The sequence below is a fragment of the Triturus cristatus genome, chromosome 3_2 (assembly GCF_964204655.1).
Source record: "Triturus cristatus chromosome 3_2, aTriCri1.1, whole genome shotgun sequence".
Taxonomy (NCBI): Eukaryota; Metazoa; Chordata; class Amphibia; order Caudata; family Salamandridae; genus Triturus; species Triturus cristatus.
The window spans coordinates 907,669,034-907,688,566 of NC_140584.1; the positions used below are offsets into that span (position 1 = coordinate 907,669,034).

Genomic DNA, 19,533 nt, shown 5'->3' on the forward strand with positions numbered 1-19,533 from the left:
GAACCAGATTCGATTCTCCGGTCGGCTCAATATCCTGTGATCCCCCCGTGCATCATAAAGGATCGTGAATGTGTCCTGAACTGGTGCTTGTGCAAAGCGCTGGTATTGATGATTAAGTGCCGGTGCTGAGCATCGGAAACCACCGGCTCAAACTAAGCACTGGATCCATGACAACTACACCCACTTAACGTGATCCCAATGGGCACAATCTCCCTATTCATCTGAAGCTGCGTCCTTTAGAATAAGCACGATTTCAACGGCACATTACACCCTCCAGCTAAGAACAGGTTCTTGTTCTTTAATTTAAAAAAAATCCTACCTTGTCAGGAAACTTCCAAACTGCTTATCTAAAATCCAAGTGTGAAGTACTCCAAGTTTTCCCAATCCTTCCTTTTTTTGCTCTTTGTTTGCATTTCTCTGCAATATAGCTGATAATCTCTGTTTATACATCTTATCATCTACTATGTAGTACAACCTCCATACAGGTGGCAACATGTTATCTATCTGTGAGCTGTTGTATTTTGAATCATATTTGGTAGCATCAGTTACGCATAAACAATTAAACCATAATCATAAATGTATACATCTCACAAGTATAATCATGCAGGCACTCATGAAATTACATAGTCTCGCTTTACAATTCAGCATAGTTCCGTAGAACCTCAGCAGTGGGCACAACAGAATATTCCATACAGTATGGCTTGTAATTAAGAGTATAAGGCCCTCAAAACACTATGGCCGTCCCTTCCTTGTGGATAGTATGTTGCAATCTAACTTCTCGGGGTCACTCATGATTCGTGAGCGCCTCCCACAGGCCCCCACTTCCCGGAGTGTTCTGTGCTACCCGGTATGATCTATCTATGGGGACCTTACAACTGATTTGGCATCAATGGCCGTCAATAGTGTGTCCCATCCTGTGGTGGGGTCCCCCTCCCTAGTTGGTACATACGAGTCATGACATTTATTTTTGCGGTACACCATTTTATCAAGTCTCAGAGCCATCTTGAAGTTGGAGGGGCCATAGTTGACTTCCAGTTCACTGCTATGCTCCGTTTCCCTAGAAGCAGAGCCTGATCCATAAATTTGGGTGTGTGTTTAGCTTTCAAAGGCGTAGTAAATCTCCCCAGTAGGCACACCTCTATCATCAGGTGCAGTAGTTCTAACAGGGTCTTCCAGTAGGATTTAATGTATGGGCAGTCCCAGACCATGTGAAAAAAGTCCGCCTCTGTTGAATGGCACCAGGGCCAATCGGATGGGACGCTGGGGTAGATTGTGGCTAATGTGCTACAGTTTAACTGAGTGTATTTAAAATGCAGATTCTTATTCAAGGTCTTAATATATCCAAAATTTTCCCCCACCATTTTGGCGGCAATATCTTCTCCTAGCTTCTGCTCTCACTGGAATGCCGGGCCGGTGCACTGTGAATGCAAGTCACCACCTTACGGGCCATCCTGTGTGTTAATAGTCAGGGCTTCAACCCCCTTGGGCTCATATGTTCTGCCTCCCCATGTGAGCAAAGCAAACACAAGATGATGGACGGTGCGCTGAAACTTTTCACACACTCACCCCCATTTCCAGATCTGGGTTGAATCCATAATCATTGTTTAGCTCACTTTGCTACCTCAGTTCAGACCCTGCTATATGCAAATCAGTCTTGACCCTGTGCCTCATGGGAACAGTCCAGCCCGAACTGCCAATCCAGGTCTTCCCTGAATCGGAAACATGCATCCTGGGACCGATTTCTGGGTAACACCCTTTAATAGCCAGGCTAGCTTGAATCTAGTGACAAAGTGAGCAAGGGACCCACGTCTAGGCATACCCTGCCAACTTAGGGCGAACAAAGCAAACACAAGATGATAGACGGAGCGCTGAAACTTTTCAGACACTCACCCTATTCACAAATCTGGACTGAATCCATCATCATTCTTTAGCTCACTTTGCTACCTCAGTTCAGACCCTGCTATATGCAAATCAGTCTTGACCCAGTGCCTCATGGGAACAGTCCAGCCCGAACTGCAAAGCCAGGTCTTCCCTTAACCGGGAACAAGCATCCTGGGACCGGATTCTGGGTAACACCCTTCATCAGCCAGGCTAGCATGAATCCAGTGGCAAAGTGGGCAAGGGACCCACGTCTGGGCATACCCTGCCAACTTAGGGTGATCAAAGCAAACACAAGATGATGGACGGAGCGCTGAAACTTTTCACTCACCCCCATTCACAATCAAGCTATCCTGGCTGAAGAAGAGTGACACGCCGAAACCGGTCCTAGGATGCTTGATTCCAGTCAAGAGAGGACCTGGCTTGGCAGTTCGGGCTGGGCTGTTCCCATGAGGCACAGGGTCAAGACTGATTTGCATATGGCTGGGTTCAAACTGGAACGGCTTGGTGAGCAAAAAAACGATGGAGTTATGCCCAGATCTCTGGACTGGGGTGAATGTATGACATTGATCTGCATTCTGTGCATCAACTGTTGTTTTTGCATTTGTCTTCCCATGTGAAGGCAATTTCTGTCCGCAAAGCCCAATAAGCCAGAAACTAGCCTCTGTGTAAGTCGGATTTCTCCGTGAGGACCTGAAACGTGATAAGCTCACTGTCTCTGTATAAGTTGCCCATTGTGATTATCCCAACCGGATCCTGGGCCTCTATGTTGTGCCGTTTTGACACCTTCGATACCAAAGGAGATGATAGATGGAGTGTTTGAGCAAATCAAACACTCACCCCCAGGCAACTGATCTGGGTTTAATCCATCATCATCCTTTAGCTCACTCCACCACCCCAGTTCAGCCACTCACCCCAAACGGAGCTACATGTAGTTCTATTTTCGAAGTTTTATCAAACTGAGAGAAAAACATTTATCTTTCCGATCTTAAGGTGCCAACAATTTTTGCAATGCAGGGTGGCATTGTACTTTTTAAAGGCGCTTTCTGAACTGTTTTTCAGTAGCATGTTCTCTATGGGCATGTGTGAGAAAAAGGAAGAACTGGGGTATGCTGATTTGAATAACTGCAATAATTGGATTCCCAATAGAGAGGTGTACTTAAAAAGTTAAACATCTTATAAAGATTGTGTTAGTCCTTTATATGGTTTTAAATAGTATCACTTTGTGCAAGGCCCAAGGCTTGAAATGCGTAATAATTTTAAAAGATTTTAAATGTTTTTACTGTCTTTTTTTATAGTATAATGTATTTGATGAAATGATGCTTTTATGATCTGTTACAAAAGATATCGAATAAAGATTATGATTATTATTATTATCCCAAGGCAATTAAGTAGAGTAGCCCCGTTTGGCCAGCGTGTTGCCGATTGCCTCCAAGTAGTTGCAAAATTCCTCCATCCACTGCTCCTGAGGAATAGGATGCTTCCCAGATTCTTGCAGGTAGCGGGTGTTGTTCACATTAGTAGTGTGGCAAAGGGTAATGAAGAAACACCTTGGATTAGCTGTTAAATGAGTTCATCAGCACCAGAATTCTAGTACTAGCTCCAAACAAGATGTGTATTGCATGGTATTGTGTGATACAAGTTCCTTATTTTGCTCAAGCTGCAATCCTTAGATGTTGACGCCTTTACCGAAACTCAAATTCCAACGTCACATTACACCCGCTACATTTCATCCCAGGTCCAAGAGGCAGAAAAGTGGTAGAAGAGCATTCCCAACCATGACTCTTGAATCTCTCTCTGCAAATGACAGTCCCCCTTTTGAGCCTTGAAACATGCAATTTAGTATCTATACCAAACACATTTCAAAATAGAGCTGGGACATACGCCTTACTCTTGATTCCATAAGTACTCTCTTTTGAATGTTCGGTTGAGAAGAATGCCCAAACATTATTGATTTTGTTGGTAGAGTGCCAATATTTTTTGTTGTTTTGCCTATATCAGAGACATATATTCCTACTAAACCTAAGTGCTGATAAAAAAACAATTGAACCCTCGTTCTGAGGTAAATTATTTTAATAATTATGATAACATGTCTCAAGTACAAAAATTTGCCAAAGTTAACAAGATGAATCTGTACCTTGGGCACAGTAATGTGGATAATTGGAGAAAGACACTAAGTAATTTGCTCTCTCTGCAACTGCTACATATTCATTTATTTATAGTCAGTACTATTTGTTTGGACCAATGCGGCAGCCCAAGTGTATGCCAAAGAACAAATATCCAACATACAATCAATCATGCACTTCGCTGCCATGAAAAGGCATTGCTGAGTGTGTAGTGTACTGCAATAATCAAAGTTACATCTCATTTAGCTGCAATCATTGAAGTTTGAATCAGGAGGAATGTATCGGGACTACCTATGGCTGAAGAAATATCACACATTTTTATTTTCTGCTTCCGTGTAACACAGAAACCAGCTCAAGCACAAAGGCAGACACTGTAAATGTTGATTTCAGAGTGTAATTGTTTTCTTAAATACCAGTTAACAGTTAAGTAGTATTTACAACACTGAATTTCCAAATTTTATATTTTGAGAATGGAGCTTGAAGAGCAGTTGTAAAGAACTCCTCAATCCCTCCATATACAAAATGTGCCAAATAGGGCAAGTCTGGCACACATATTTTGTGGTCTTTTTACATACTCAACCAAGTTAAGCCAATTGAGTGCGTTGAGGAATGACAACAAACCACATGCCATATGGAGAACACAAATGCTGGGACTGCTGTGATAGGTCGTTTTTTGGTTTAAGTTACAGTACTTTCATGTAACAAGGAAGAGAGGGTCCCCTAACTCACTTCTCCTTCTTCACTTGATGGGTCTTCGGTTGACTTAGTTGGTAGGATGTGAACGTGGGCACCAAGTATCACATAACACTGTGGTCTGTTGTCGGCAAGCCTATTATAGGTTGACTATTCTAACAGGTCTAAATCCATTCACAGCAGATATATGTCTAGTAATGCTTTCAAATTGAACAGAAAAAGAACACCCCACACCTTGCTTTGTAAGCAACATTATAGTCAAAAGCAAATATTGTATGTGCTGCATTATTCAGAATGCCACACAGTATCAGCATTAAAGAAACACAATCGGGTTATGCAGACATTTTTGGCTTCTTGTGTTTAGCAAACCACTCATCGCTCTTGTCAGCAGCTATCGCCTACAGAAATATAAAAAATAAACATTAGGACAAAAGAAATGGGTATCTGTAATAATCGTTTCTTAGTTTAAAAAAAGCAGGAAAAGTTATTGGCCTCCCTTACAGAACTAACAAATGAAAATTGCCTGAAAAGCTGCAATTGCATATCGTTTCAGAAGGCACAGCATATTCTGCACACAGTGGGCCAGATGTACAAAGGATGTTTGTGGTCACAAGTGACCCGATTTGCAGAATTTTACCATTTGCGACTTCAAAAATGCTTGTTTCTTTAAATGTACAAACTACACATAGGGAATCAGTAACTTGTTTGTGACCATGAACTGAATCGCTTTTTTGGAAGAGGTGTGTTCATGACGTGCCTTCCAAATAGGGAATCAGAATGGTATGTACTAATGTTTTGCAACAAGAACTGCGGTCGCAAAAACATTGCTTTATTTAAAAGCAGTCACAGACATGGTGGTCTGCTGACCCCAGCAGGCCACCATCCCTGTGATGGCTGTGATTCCTAGTGGATCACAAATTGAGATCAACCTCATTAGTTGTCATGAGGTAGATCTATTTATATTTGTGAGCCATTATGATTCACGAATTAGGAAATAAGGGCCAGATATAACTTTAGAACAATAGTAATCGTGTTTACCAAATAGCGATTTGCAAAAAAATACTATTTGGTAATCATCTTTACTAATGTTAGTGCACCTGGCCCAATGTTTTATATCTCAAGATGCCAACTGCACTATTTTTAACGCAATGAGAAGCAAATCATGCTAGCCATGCTGATGATGCCCAGCACGCCACACTAGCTAGGCTGACAGCAAGCCACACACTGAAAACCACACTTGCCAGGCTCACAGCACACCATACACAGAAAACAGAAAACCACACTAGCCAGGCTGACAGAAAGCCATTCACCGAAAACCACACTAGCCAGGCTGACGACAAGCCATACACAGAAAACAGAAAACAACACTAGCCAGGCTGACAGCAAGCCATACACCGAAACCCACTCAAGCCAGGCTGACAGCACGCAATACACAGAAACCCACACTAGCCAAGCTGACAGCAAGCCATAAACAGAAAACCACACTAGCCATGCCTACTGCCGAAAGCAAGCCATGCACAGCAACCAGCAAACCACAAATGCCATGCGGACAGCCGACAGCAAACCGTGAGCAGTGGACAGCATATCACACTGGCTATGCTGACAGTAGACAGCAAGCCATGGTAACAAGTCAGAACGCGGCTGCTTCTTATTTATTTGGCCAGGGCATCCCACCAAGCATCACATTTTTTTCTGCAGTCCTTCACGGGGTGCATTTCAGTTGAGAAGTAATAAAATGGTCATGAAGCAAAACCTTAGAAACGTCACTTACGTCATCAAGCAGTTTATTTGCTTCGGGGTCCATCTTTGAAAGTTCTCGAAATGCTTCATCGCCTACAAAGCAGATCTCATGACCATCCTGGAACAGGATTTTTTTGGAGACAGTTAGAGGGAATGTCAGAAAATACATTCTTACTTCCAATTTCTTACTATATCTACTTCATCAGAGAAAAAGAGATAACATGGAGAAGAAGCCCTTGCGGCCATTGGCAGTGCAGTACCAACACCATGAGCTGCAAACGCTTTTTGAAGTATTCCAATTATACAACTGTTCTGGAAAACTAAAGAGTTCTTCTACTTTCCATTCCAATTCGAGTTGTGGTGCGGTCGAGGGCCTTTTTAGACAAACTTTACTTAATTCAGATTGCTTTGGGTAGGGGTACAGGGTAAGGAAGGAGTAAATGCTGAGGACCCGTTTCACAAGCTGCATTCTGTAATGCATAACGTGGTACTACAGTAGTACTACTCACGTCTGGAGACCTCCGCCACTGCCATCTTGATTGTGTGAAGGTCTCCAGGTCAATGGCACACATGAGTATGCTACTTTTGTAGTAAATGTGGGAGGGGCCGGGGGCGTGGCTGGAAAATGGGCAATAGTTACTAAGAAATGGGTGGGGCTAAGGGAAATTTAAAGAGGAGTTTCGAAGAAATTTGCTAATAAAAAACACAAACCCACAAAAGAATAAAACTATTGGAATTCACAAAATACATTTTTCAATTACTACAGTCGTACAATTGTGAAAATAGGCTTAAATATACTGCAGTCCAGTCTTGGATTATGTCAAGCACCCCCCACATCCCAGTAGCAGGTTTGGTCACATCACCCCTCGACCAGATAATGTCAATGGAGATGGACTAGAGCGGGACATGCAGTTACCCCAGCAGCCGTCATATAAAAGAGAACCCAATACTTATCAGACTTGAAAACTGAATGATACCAAGATAACCGGCATGGCTGGAAGCTGAGATCTGCCTTCAGTGCCCTGCATGGAATTCTGTACCCGCAGGAGTTTTATGGACTGCATATGGAGGGTGAAAGTGCTGACAGGAAAAGTGAACTGAAACTGCCAGCACAGAATAGGCCAGGGAATAAGAGAGAGGAGACCGAGGAGGGTGCAATCATGATATGCAATGCTGCAGAAAGGAGCCCAGCATATAAGGCCCAGCACAACAATGCTCAGGAAAAGTGGTCTCATAATGGAATACCGAGCGTTCGCTGTCAAAGCCAAAGTCATCCTACACAATGAACACTGCAAGGGAGCTCCCACCTAACTCACATAGGGAATGTCACAACCTTCCTGATGCGATCATGCACAGAGTGGTTGCCACTACAGAGGTTTCCTCGCTGGAAATAAACGGATAACCCCTAGGAAAAGCATAAAGGGCCACTATATTTTTTCTCAAACTCCTGCGACCTTCTAAAGGATGCACCAGATGCAGTGTTTCTAAGTGGCTCTCAGGGTAACATGGAGATGCTAGGTTTCCCTTGTCTTGGGTCGCAAATACAGATGGATATGAGCAACGAATGGCTTTTGTGGAGGCCAAGGTGGAGGACCTGGTTCTCATGATTGATGGGAAAAGAAAGAAGCAAGAGGGTGTGTGGCTTGGACGATGACACGAATGGCAGGTTGAGCCTGCCACTCCCTCCAGCACAGAGCATGAGCCAGATGTGTGGTGGTCCCTACATCACCAAATGGGGTGCCGGTGACATGAGCAACTAATAGAACATTGGGGCATACAACAGAGCCCTTGGTGTGGTGAAGAGAGCCCGCACACCAAAAAGAGGCATTTCAAACTTGTAGGCGAACGCTGCAGAGATCTTTAAAATGGTCGCCGCAACTGTGCTTGACTTGGCTTGATAGAGGCGAAGGTAGGGGCAGTATCTCATGCACATGATACCTGGCATCAGCAGAGCTCACAGACTGTTTTCAGGGACATGTCTGTCTAATTCTTCCCTGTAACGTTTCGCAAAAAGCAGCAGTTTGGATCATCTGTGGCCTATTAATATGAATGTCCCAGCCCGTCTTGCCTGACTTCAAGAGGCTTTCTTGACCGAGATGTTTATCTACTGTGTGCGTCCCAAAGTGCTTGTCATCCTCATATTGTACGCTATATCTGTATATTGTACGCTATATCTGTATTACCTATGTGAAAACTTTGCAGTCATTTTATGCTGCTGCTCTGTAAATAGCGTTATCTTTGAACTGACAATACTCAGTGATCTAGAGGAGCAGTAAACTTATTCCTGTTCCACGGGGGTGTCTAAAAGGCTGAGTTTTAAATCCCAAACAAAATCCCAGTGAATACCAGCGTACAACGGGCTTTTCTCTTTGCTGCTACAAGTTTTCACGTTGCTGAACATGTTCCTCATCCAACAGTCCTCCTAGATGCACTGATATGTGAGTGTAAAGTCTTACAATTACTGGCTACAAAAGCAATTTTTTGACAGAATTAGATATAGTCTCCCATTGGGGAGACAGAAATATCGGTGGCATGCTAGCCACACCTTACTTCAACTACCTCCTGAACCAGTTATAACCCATAAAGGATCCAAGGTCCCGATCTCGATCTTTTCCAAGGTTAGGGATAACTTCGGAGGTCTGACCATGGCCGAAAAAGACACCAAAATGAGCCTTAAACACTCATAGGTTGAACACCCATCCCCAGACTCTCCAATTAAGGGCAAAACTGACAAACAGTACTATGGACATGATCTTAAAGACACTTGCTAGAGTCCACGACCTTGCTAAATCAGCGAAGTTCAAAACGAATATGATGCGGCTGGAATTGTGCGCCATAAGATCGGACATTAATTCAATTGGCAACAAAATAGCTGAAGCAGAGAATCAGATAAGCACACTCGAGGACAAGACCGCAAAATCAAATAAAGAAGTGAAGTTACATGCAACTACCAAAACCCTCCACAGGGACATGGCGGAATTGGAAGTCATAAACCGAAAAGGAAATACACAGATTTTTGGCATCCCTCGCAGGGAGGGGGGAGTCCGCGAATACTTGCATCTCTTTTCTGGAAAAGTGGTTGCCTTTCCTTCATTAAAGATTTTGAGCTAGAAAGGGCGCACTGAGTCTCATCATTTAAATCATCACACAAATCCAATATGAGACAGATTATATGTACGTCGTTGCGGTCATACAGAGATGATCTTGAACTACATGAGTAAGAATAATCACATTTTGTGCAATGGTCATCAAATATACATCTTGCAGGACAACTCAAAATTGACTGCGGACGCCAGGAAAGGTTTTCTGGTACATAAACCCAGACTCAGGACCTCAAACCTTCAGTTCTCCTTTGCTGGCTCAGCAAAAGTTATGGCTTATGCAGATAGAAAACATCATATTTTTGTTGACCATAAGGACTTGCTGTCGTTCTTAGATGGAAGAGACAGACAAAACATGGAGACCAAACACACCTCTGAAACCAAGAAGAAAAGATGAACTTTGACAACAGAAGTCACTCACTATCTGCGATCTTCTTGACGTGCTTCTGTACTACATCCACGTTTTCCTTCCTGCCAGCCCAAGACAGATAAGTTTATCTGTTGCATTTAATGATGTTATGGTTAGTAAGGAGTAGTTTCTTACCTGTAACTCCAGTTCTGTAGTAGGGGTATCTCTGTTATAGTCATAATCTATGAAAAGTCCCGCCCATGTGCAGGGACCCCGGAGCAATCAAAATATCTCTTAAGCTGTCCAGCATTTGCACACCTGCAAAGACACTTAAGAGACAGACAAAATAATACAGCCTAATAACAATATGGCTGCACTGGCCAGCACTTCATCTGAAGTGAACACAAAAGCCAAAATAAAGTTTAAATGTCATTTTTATTCACATCTGACATGTTCCTTTATTGTATCACACTCCCTACACCAAAATCCCTTTAAACAATAGAGAGGAAGGGGTGGACAGACAAGCCCTATAGGCTGTCATTATGTGTCTGCTAAAAGGATACCGTGCCTTTAAGGAACTCTCCAGAGACCCTCGGTATCCCAGGATGCACAGCCAAAGCAAGTTACTTTCAGTTCTTTTTGAAGGTGTATAACAACAGGCCTGATACTGTCAGTTTACTCCACCGGGGAGGAGGGAGGGTCGATTATGACTATAACAGAGATACCCCTACTACAGAACTGGAGTTACAGGTAAGAAACTACTCCTTCTGTAGTAGGGGATCTCTGTGTATAGTCATAATCTATGAATAGAATGGCAAGCCCATCCCAACCAAGAAACAGCGGTGGAGTAAAAACCGAACACCAACAAATTACTGTGCAAACAAATTCCTCAGCGAAGCCTGTCCAACCTGCGCATCTGCCCTAGCATCAGAGTCCAGGCAGTAATGCTTTGTAAACGTATGGACCGACTTCCAGGTGGCAGCCTTACAAATGTCAGCGATTGGAACATTCTTAAGCAAAGCTGTAGTCGCTGCTTTGCCCCTAGTCAAATGCGCTGTAGGCTTACCCCCTAATGTCTTATTAGCTTTCTGATAACAGAGCTGAATACAGGACACAATCCATCTGGAGATGGACTGTTTCGAGGTAGCTAGACCAGTTCTCACCGAACCATAATTTACAAACAGTTGATCCGACCTGCGGATGTCTTTTGTCTTATCTAGATAGAATTTCAACACTCTACGCACATCTAGTGAATGCAGAGACCTCTCCGCCGGAGAGGAGGGATGCTGAAAAAATGTAGGCAAAGTTATCATTTGATTTACATGGAAATCAGATATCACTTTAGGTAAAAACTTAGGATGAGTACGCATTACCACTTTAGAAGCATGGAACACAGTATACGGCTCTTGACAACACAGAGCCTGAATCTCACTTACTCTCCTGGCCGATGTAATGGCCACAAGGAAGGCAGCCTTCCAGGACAAATGCTGCAAAGAGGCCTTATGAATAGGCTCAAAAGGCTCCCTCATTAATCTGGACAACACCACGTTCAATTCCCATGGTGGAGAAGGTCGTCTAACAGGGGGAAACACCTTACGCAAACCCTCCCAAAAATCTTTAATCACAGGGATTTGAAAAAATGAGTTTTAGGAAGGGCCCTTTCTATACGCAGTCAAAGCTGCGAGATGAACTTTAATAGACTGAAAGTTAAGCCCAGATTGAGCTAACTGCAGCAGATAAGGCAGAATAACATCTTCTTTACAGGATGTAGGGTCAATGTCCTTTGCCGTGCACCATAAGCAGAACCTCTTCCACTTATAGGCGTAAGAAGTCCTCGTAGACGGTCTCTTCGCCTCTTTCAAGATCTCCATACAGTCCTGAGGTAGGTTCAAGTGTCCATACTGTACTAGCTCAGGAGCCATGCTGCCAAACTCAAGGACGAGAGATTGGGGTGAACCATCTGACCTCCGAATTTCGTGAGAAGGTCCGGCCGACACGGCAGGCGCCGGTGTGGTAGAACAGACCGGTGAAGAAGGTCGGTGAACCACCATTGCCTCGGCCACTCCGGAGCAATCAGGATCATCCTGGCTCTGGATTGCGACAGCTTGATCAGCACCGCCGGAATCAGGGGAATGGGCGGAAAGGCGTAGAGAAAGCTGTTCGACCAGTCGATCCATAGTGCATTCCCCAGCGTCCCTGGTTGGTAGTACCTGGACGCGAAGTCGCGGCATTTGCTGTTTTCTGCCATAGCGAACAGATCGATATCCGGAGTGCCCCACTCTGCGAAGATGTCTCTTAGCACGTCGTCGTTTAGCACCCACTCGTGATTTTCTTGAACGAGCCTGCTGAGCGCATCGGCTTGGGCATTCTGCACTCCCGGCAGATGGGTTGCCGTGATCGTGAGGTTCCTGGCCACCAGCCAATTCCAGATCGTCTGTGCCTCCCGAGACAGCGTACGTGAACGGGAGCCCCCCTGCTTGTTGAGGTAATACATGGTAGTAGTATTGTCCGTCTGAACTAGCAGGGAGTTCGTCTTGAAGGAGGGATGGAACGCCTTCAGGGCCAAGTGTACCGCTCTGAGTTCCAAAAAGTTGATGTGGTAAGTCATCTCCGTCTGTGACCATATCCCCTGAATCTGAAGAGGGCCCGAATGCGCTCCCCAGCCCTGGAGAGACGCATCGGTCACTATGGTCTGGACCAGAATATCCTTGTGAAAGGGAGTCCCCTTGCAGACATTCTCTGAGGAGCACCACCATTTCAGAGACTGTAGAGCGTGTGGGGACAGATGAATCTTGTCCTCCCAACGCCCCCGCCTCTGGTCCCATTGATCCTCCAGACATTCCTGCAGAGGCCTCATATGCAGACGTGCATTGGGGGTGAGAAAGATGCATGAAGCCATCGACCCCAGTAAAGAGGACACCGTCCTCACTGCAGGAGAGTGGGCTGAGAGGAGGTGCAGGGCCTTCCAACGGATAGATAAGCGTCTCTCCTCCGAAGGACACACGCTTGCGTTCAAAGTATTGACTGAGGCCCCCAAGTACTGGAGACACTGCACAGGGATCGGCACTGACTTCGTCATGTTGATGTGCAGTCCCAGGCGATGAAGCAAGGCAGCTGTCCTGTTGAAATGACACTGGGCTTCCTGGTACGTGGAAGCTTTGATCAGCCAATCGTCCAGGTATGGCTACACAAACACTTTGTTCTTCCGCAAATGTGCTGCCACCACTGCCATACACTTGGAGAACGTCCTTGGTGCAGACTTCAGACCAAACGGGAGTACTGTATACTGGTAATGGTTGTTGCCTACCAGAAACCTCAGGAACTTGCGATGCTTTTGTGCGATCGGCACATGAAAGTAAGCGTCCTGCAGATCTATGGCGCACAGCCAGTCTCCTCGATGCAACTGAGGGTAAATCTGATGCAGGGACAACATACGGAACTTTTCTCTGTGGATCCACTTGTTTGCTTGACGCAGATCTAGAATAGGCCTGAACTCGTTCTTGTCCTTTTTTCTGACGAGAAAGAACCTTGAGTAAAGACCTTTTCCTTTTTGCCTCAAAGGAACAGTCTCTATCGCCTTCTTCTTTAACAGAATGTCCGCCTCCCACTGGAGCTCTCGCACCATGTAGGGAGAGCGCACTGGTGGGATCTGTGGAGGCGGGCTGGTGAAACGAAGACTGTACCCATTCCAAACAATATTCAGCACCCACTTGTCCTGAGTTATTGTTCTCCACTCTGCCAGGTAGTATTGAATACTTCCCCCCACCGGAGCGGGTAACGGATGAGGGGGAAGTGACCTTTCATGGCTTCGACCCGGCCGGGCCTTTGTTCCCCGACGAGGATTGCTGCTGTCCCCTGCCCCTCTGGCGCTTTTGAAAGGACTGCCTCGGGAACTGTTGTTGTTGCTGGTGTTGTTGTTGACCAGACTGACGCCCTTGGCCGCGTTGTTTAGAATAACGCCTGCCATAGGAACGGAATGATCTCTTCTGTTCCTTGGGTTTTTCCAACCCTACGGCCTTCAGGGTTTCTGCTTCGGCCTTCATGCGGGCCATTTCGTCATCCGCATGAGACCCGAACAACGTCGTGCCAGAGAAAGGTAAGTTAGCAATCTTTTGCTGCGCTTCAGGCTTTAGAGAGGTAAGTCTCAGCCAGGAATGTCTCCTCATGTGTACTCCATGACAGTACCCATGGGCCGCCAGCAATGACACATCCCCCGCTGCACTGATGATCTGGTTGGAGACCATCATGCCCTCATTCAACACCTCCTGGAAGTCTTCCCGTTTATCCCTAGGCAGGGAGTCAGCAAACTGTTGCAGGGAGTCCCATAATGATCGGTCATAGCGACCCAGCAGAGCGGAGGCGCTAGCAGCCTTCATAGTCGTGGCCGACGTAGAGCACATCCTCCTCCCCAAGGAGTCCATCTTGCGACTCTCCTTATCCGGAGGAGCTGTTGAAGAGGGCGACGTGGAATGTTGTTTCCTAGCCGCAACCACAATGACAGAGTCCGGGGGAGGGACCACCCTGAGGAACGCCGGGTCCGAATCAGGGGCTCTGTACTTCTTCTGCAACCTTGAGGGAGCAGACTTCACCACGGCTGGCGTCAAGAAGACCTCCATGGCTGGTTCCTCCAGACCTGGAACCAAAGGGAGGAGGGGGCGTGATAGATGCGCCTTGTGTAATGTCTCGAATATCACAGAGGTAGGGGGGACTGGTACGGTCACCGAGATTCCCAATTTTGCCGCCCCTCTCATCAGTACATCTTGGAAAGCGGCAACATCATCCACTGGCGAGATTCTAGTAGGCGGCGTTTCCGACAACGTGGGGGAAAGCCGTCCAGTGCCAGAAGAGTCCGTATACCTCGTGCCTCTGGATCGAGATCTATACCTCCGTCGTCCATGCCTTGTGTGAGTGGATGATCTGTGTCTGCTCCGTGACCTCCGGCGAGATCTAGAGCGCGATCTCAGTCTGCGTGGGGTCTTAGGAGCCACTGGTAGCCGAGGAGAAGGCGGGAGCTGTGGCACCGGAGGCGGTGGTAGCGGAGGTGGCTTAGGAGGCGCCACTGGGAGCCGGGGGTCAGGTGGAGGAGGAGGAGGAGGCTTCTGAGGCAGTGGCAGGGGGTCCATTGGAGACTCTCTCCGTCCATCACCCCTTGCAGGAGAACCCGGACTAGCTCTGTCCGGACTGCCGTCCACCCTTCTCTTTTTTGCGGGTCTACCCCGTGAGGAGGCTGAAGCGAACGAGGGAGAGTGACCTCCTCTCCTAGATCCACGACTGGATATCGTAATCACCGAAGAAGCGTTACCAGGTGATCTCGTCCTCGACGTCGAACTGTGCGTCGACCTCGTACGGCTTCTCCTCGCCGTTGAACGCAAACGGCGTCCCCTCGACGTCGAACGGCGACCCCTGTCTTTCCTCGACGTCGAGCGCCTTCGTCTCAACGGCGAGCGATATCGCCTCGACGGCGCTCTCCTTCGCCTCGACGTCGCTCTCCTTCGCCTCGACGTCGATCTCCTTCGTCTCGACGGCCTTCGCCGGTGTCTCTGCGTCGATGTCGTCGACGATCTATGAGTCGACGGCGAAGGAGACGAGCGGGCTCGCCTCGGCGGCGAGCGGCGCTGTCTGCGGGGCGCAGTACGACGTCGATGGTGTGTCGACGTCGACTGTGAAGTCTTCGACGGCGACCGAGTCCTAGGTCTCGCCGGCCCCTCTCTCGACGTCGAACGTCGAGGACGCCGAGATCCAGAGCCCTGGATCGACGGCGAACACACCGGTGCTGTACCTCTCGCCGTCGACGTCGTCGTCCTCAACGTCGAACGGGATCTTCCGGCCGGTAGGTGTCGTTTCTGCTCCTTTTTCCGCCCGGAGGTCCCTCCAGTGGCTGAAGCATGCGCAGAGGATGGGGAAGGAGATCCTCCATGCCCAGAAGTCCCACCTGTTCTCTGCTTCTCCTGTCCCTGAAGGCGAATCTTCTCTCTGTCCCTCAGGGTCCTCTTGGAGAAGGTCTTGCAGATGTCACATGTAGCAGGGACATGTGAGGATGATAAGCAGAGAATACAGACATCATGTGGGTCCGTCTTGGCCATTTTCCTCCCACACTCAGGGCATTTATCAAATAAAGCCATGTTAAGTAAAATAGAGTGGGTCAAACTGCACCAAACGACAGGATGCAGCAGAGAAAGGCTCTAGACGTCGAATGAACAAACTCTTATCTTCAAAAAACCAATTTAAATCCAAAACATCCACCCAAAAGGGTAGAGCTCAATGCTCCCGGGTCCTGTTAGCAGGAGCCGGAAAAAAGAACTGAAAGTAACTTGCTTTGGCTGTGCATCCTGGGATACCGGGGGTCTCTGGAGAGTTCCTTAAAGGCACGGTATCCTTTTAGCAGACACATAATGACAGCCTATAGGGCTTGCCTGTCCACCCCTTCCTCTCTATTGTTTAAAGGGATTTTGGTGAAGGGAGAGTGATACAATAAAGGAACATGTCAGATGTGAATAAAAATGACATTTAAACTTTATTTTGGCTTTTGTGTTCACTTCAGATGAAGTGCTGGCAAGTGCAGCCATATTGTTATTAGGCTGTATTATTTTGTCTGTCTCTTAAGTGTCTTTGCAGGTTTGCAAATGCAGGACAGCTTAAGAGATATTTTGATTGCTCCGGGGTCCCCGCACATGGGCGGGACTATTCATAGATTATGACTATACACAGAGATCCCCTACTACAGAATGAATTGCTACTAAAACTATCTGTCACTCTCTCACAATATGGTATGCTTCTGCTATGGCACAAAAAACACACATTGTTCTGTTGTTTTCTGCCTACTTACGCACTAAGATGTGTTTCCAAGCTTGATAGATGCTCCTTAATGCTGTAGAAGACCTTTGATATGGTGGACTATCAGTAAGGTCTGCTCGGGTTAGTTTATCTCCCTGCCCTAGAATTATTGTGCCTATTGGGAATACTGTTTTACACTAGTTACTCTATTACTCGCCATGTGGGCTCCTTATATTAAGCCATATAGTTACCTGGCATACATACCCTCAGTCTCAATATCGAGATAGATATTCCAGAAAGCTTATGTATGTTCTGACAGAAGCATAACCACCTGTAATGGGTGTTACAACACTCACTGTTCTTTAGGAAATTAGGACCACATATGCATCATATTAGATCTTTTACATTGCCTCCCTGACTGCTGGGATGTTACCCCACTGACGTCTCTCCCACATTCAGTGTTAGGGGTGGGATAGGGTGACGGGTCTTTTGGATTGTTCCTTTTTTATTGCTTACATTGTATTTGCCTTTTCTTCCTTTCTGCCTTACATAACTTCTCTGACATGGCAATTCAACCATTCTGTTTAACTTTGCTAATTCATTGGCAACATAATGTACCTTCACAGAACCTCATAAAGGACATTTTAGCCCATTTATATCCAATGAGTACGATTACACAGGTACTAGGATCATTAAACATATGCAGTCCTTCGACCGCCTTGAGGCATTCTACAGCCTCAGCTAGTCCATTGCTCATTGATCCCCAATCAATACATGCATTCCTACATTATGCATAGTTCACCTCTTTCAGAAAATCTGAGGGTGATCTCTCTAAACATAAAGGGACTTAATCAACCCGTCAAATATAAAACAAATTGTGAACTATCTATTTAAACTTAAAGCTAATCTATTCTTATTACAAGAAACTAAGATTAAGTCTAAGGAAGCAGCTTCTTTTAGGAATAACTGGATAAGTGGGGTTCTCTGTTCCCCCGCATCAAACAAAAGCAATGTAGTGTTGACCTTGATTTCCAGAAAATCAGGCGTGAATATAGTTTCCCATGAAATTGACACAGGGGGAAGGTGAATACTCACAAAACACGACAAAAATGTTGATGGTTCAAACTTGAATGACCCGTACATTTAGGATTCTTTAGCTACACCACTAATTCGCATTCCGGAAGATGAATTGATTGTAATGGGCGACAGCTTCAACCTCCCCAAGACACAACCTCGGACAGGCAGTTAAAATCCTCATTCCATGCACCAAAGTCCCACAATTCTCTCTTCAAATTATGTTTGAGATTTAATTTACGAGACTGTTGAAGACTACAACATCATGACACCAGCCTTTCATTTTTCCTCTGATCCACACAACCCGCACTCGAGAATTGATTATCTTCTGGTCTAAAACCCGCATACGCACCTCATCGACCAAACAGATATGTTACATAAGTTGATTTCCAGCCACTCATCTATTTCCCTAATTCTCACAAGTATTAACGTGAAACCATCTTGTAAGATTTGATGTTTTAACGATGACTCCTACAAACATACTTTATCCAGAGACACTATAGAAAAAAACATTCTTAACTACATTAGTGACTATAATTCAGCAGACGTTTCTACCTCCAATTTTTTAGACGCACTTAAGGCAACTGTTAGGAGCACTCTAATAGACATGCAAGCAAAACTAAACAAAAACAAAGGTAGTAAATTATCAGGGTTGGAACAATAAATCTAGATGCTAGAGGCAAATCATGCGGCCACCCCAGCCACCTCTACACTCACCCTACTAACAAACAAGAAATATAAGCACAACAGAATATTGTGTGGGAAACCAGGAGTTTGGATTAATAAATATAAAAGCTTGAAACTGTGTGAAGCAAATAAAGAGGGAAATCAAAAGGGCATCGCCGCGATCAAAGATAAGACAAATGTGACACAAACAAACCCACAAAAGATCCTAGAGGTGTTCACAGAATTCTATGAGTCTCTATACAAAGATCTCTTATGAAATGTGCAGGGCGTATTTAGATGGTACACAACTACCTAAAATCTCTGAGGAGGATAAAAAGGCCCTCATTTCAGCATTTAGTGCAGAAGAGCTAACTGCAGCAATCAAAACCCTTAAATTGAAAAAAGCCCCCCCTCCCGAGCCAGATGGTTTTACTGGGAAGAGGTGTGGTGCAGCGGCCAGTGCAGCTGACTTTGGAGCACGGGGCTCCCGGTTTGATCGCCAGTGGCAGTTAAGCCCAGTACCATGTGACTCTGGGTAATAGCTTGCTTAATCTTCCCGACGGCCCCCAGCGCCTTGAGACCCTTAGGGGTGATCAGTTCGCACTTTACAAATACCGTGGTACTGAAATTTCTATAAATCATACATGTCCCCTTATTCACCATTTTGTGGCTTCCGGATCCAACTCGGGAACCAGAAATGAAGCCACTATAGTAGTCCTCCCGAAGGAGGGTAAGGACCCAACACTGAATGAAAACTATAAACTAATTTCACTAATAAAACTAGATACGTACGTTTAAATTGTGTTTAAAATACTAGGGTGCACATGCATCTAAGAAGTCAATAGCGATTCTTTAGTTGCGATTTTTAAGGAATCGCAATTAAAGAAATCGTTGTTGCCTATGCCTGTAGGAATCGCAAATAAAATTGCGATTCCTACAAATTCCTTAACTGCGACTCGCAAATTGCGAGTCGCAATTAAGGAATTGCTTCCCATTCATTCCTATGGGCCTAGAATGGGACTCTCAAATTGTGCATGCAATTTCAAGGGTGCCAAAAGGACACCCTGTTGCAACCCTGAAATTGTAATGTGAACGCATGTTGCGCACACACATGCCCCAAGGGCATGTGTGT

At 45.7% G+C, this 19,533-nt stretch overlaps 1 protein-coding gene across 1 annotated transcript in view; it reads right to left on the reverse strand.

Annotated features, from left to right (window-relative positions):
* Positions 1-3,939: 3,939 nt before the first annotated feature.
* Positions 3,940-19,533, reverse strand: part of GLOD4 (glyoxalase domain containing 4) — a 166,892-nt gene continuing 151,298 nt past the window's right edge. Inside the window, exons 8-9 of the mRNA XM_085649356.1 lie at positions 6,469-6,555; positions 3,940-5,095 (exon numbers count right to left, since the gene is read on the reverse strand). Coding sequence (XP_085505482.1) covers positions 5,030-5,095; positions 6,469-6,555 — 153 coding nt within the window. The 3' untranslated portion in view covers positions 3,940-5,029. The remainder of the gene's footprint in view (positions 5,096-6,468; positions 6,556-19,533) is intronic.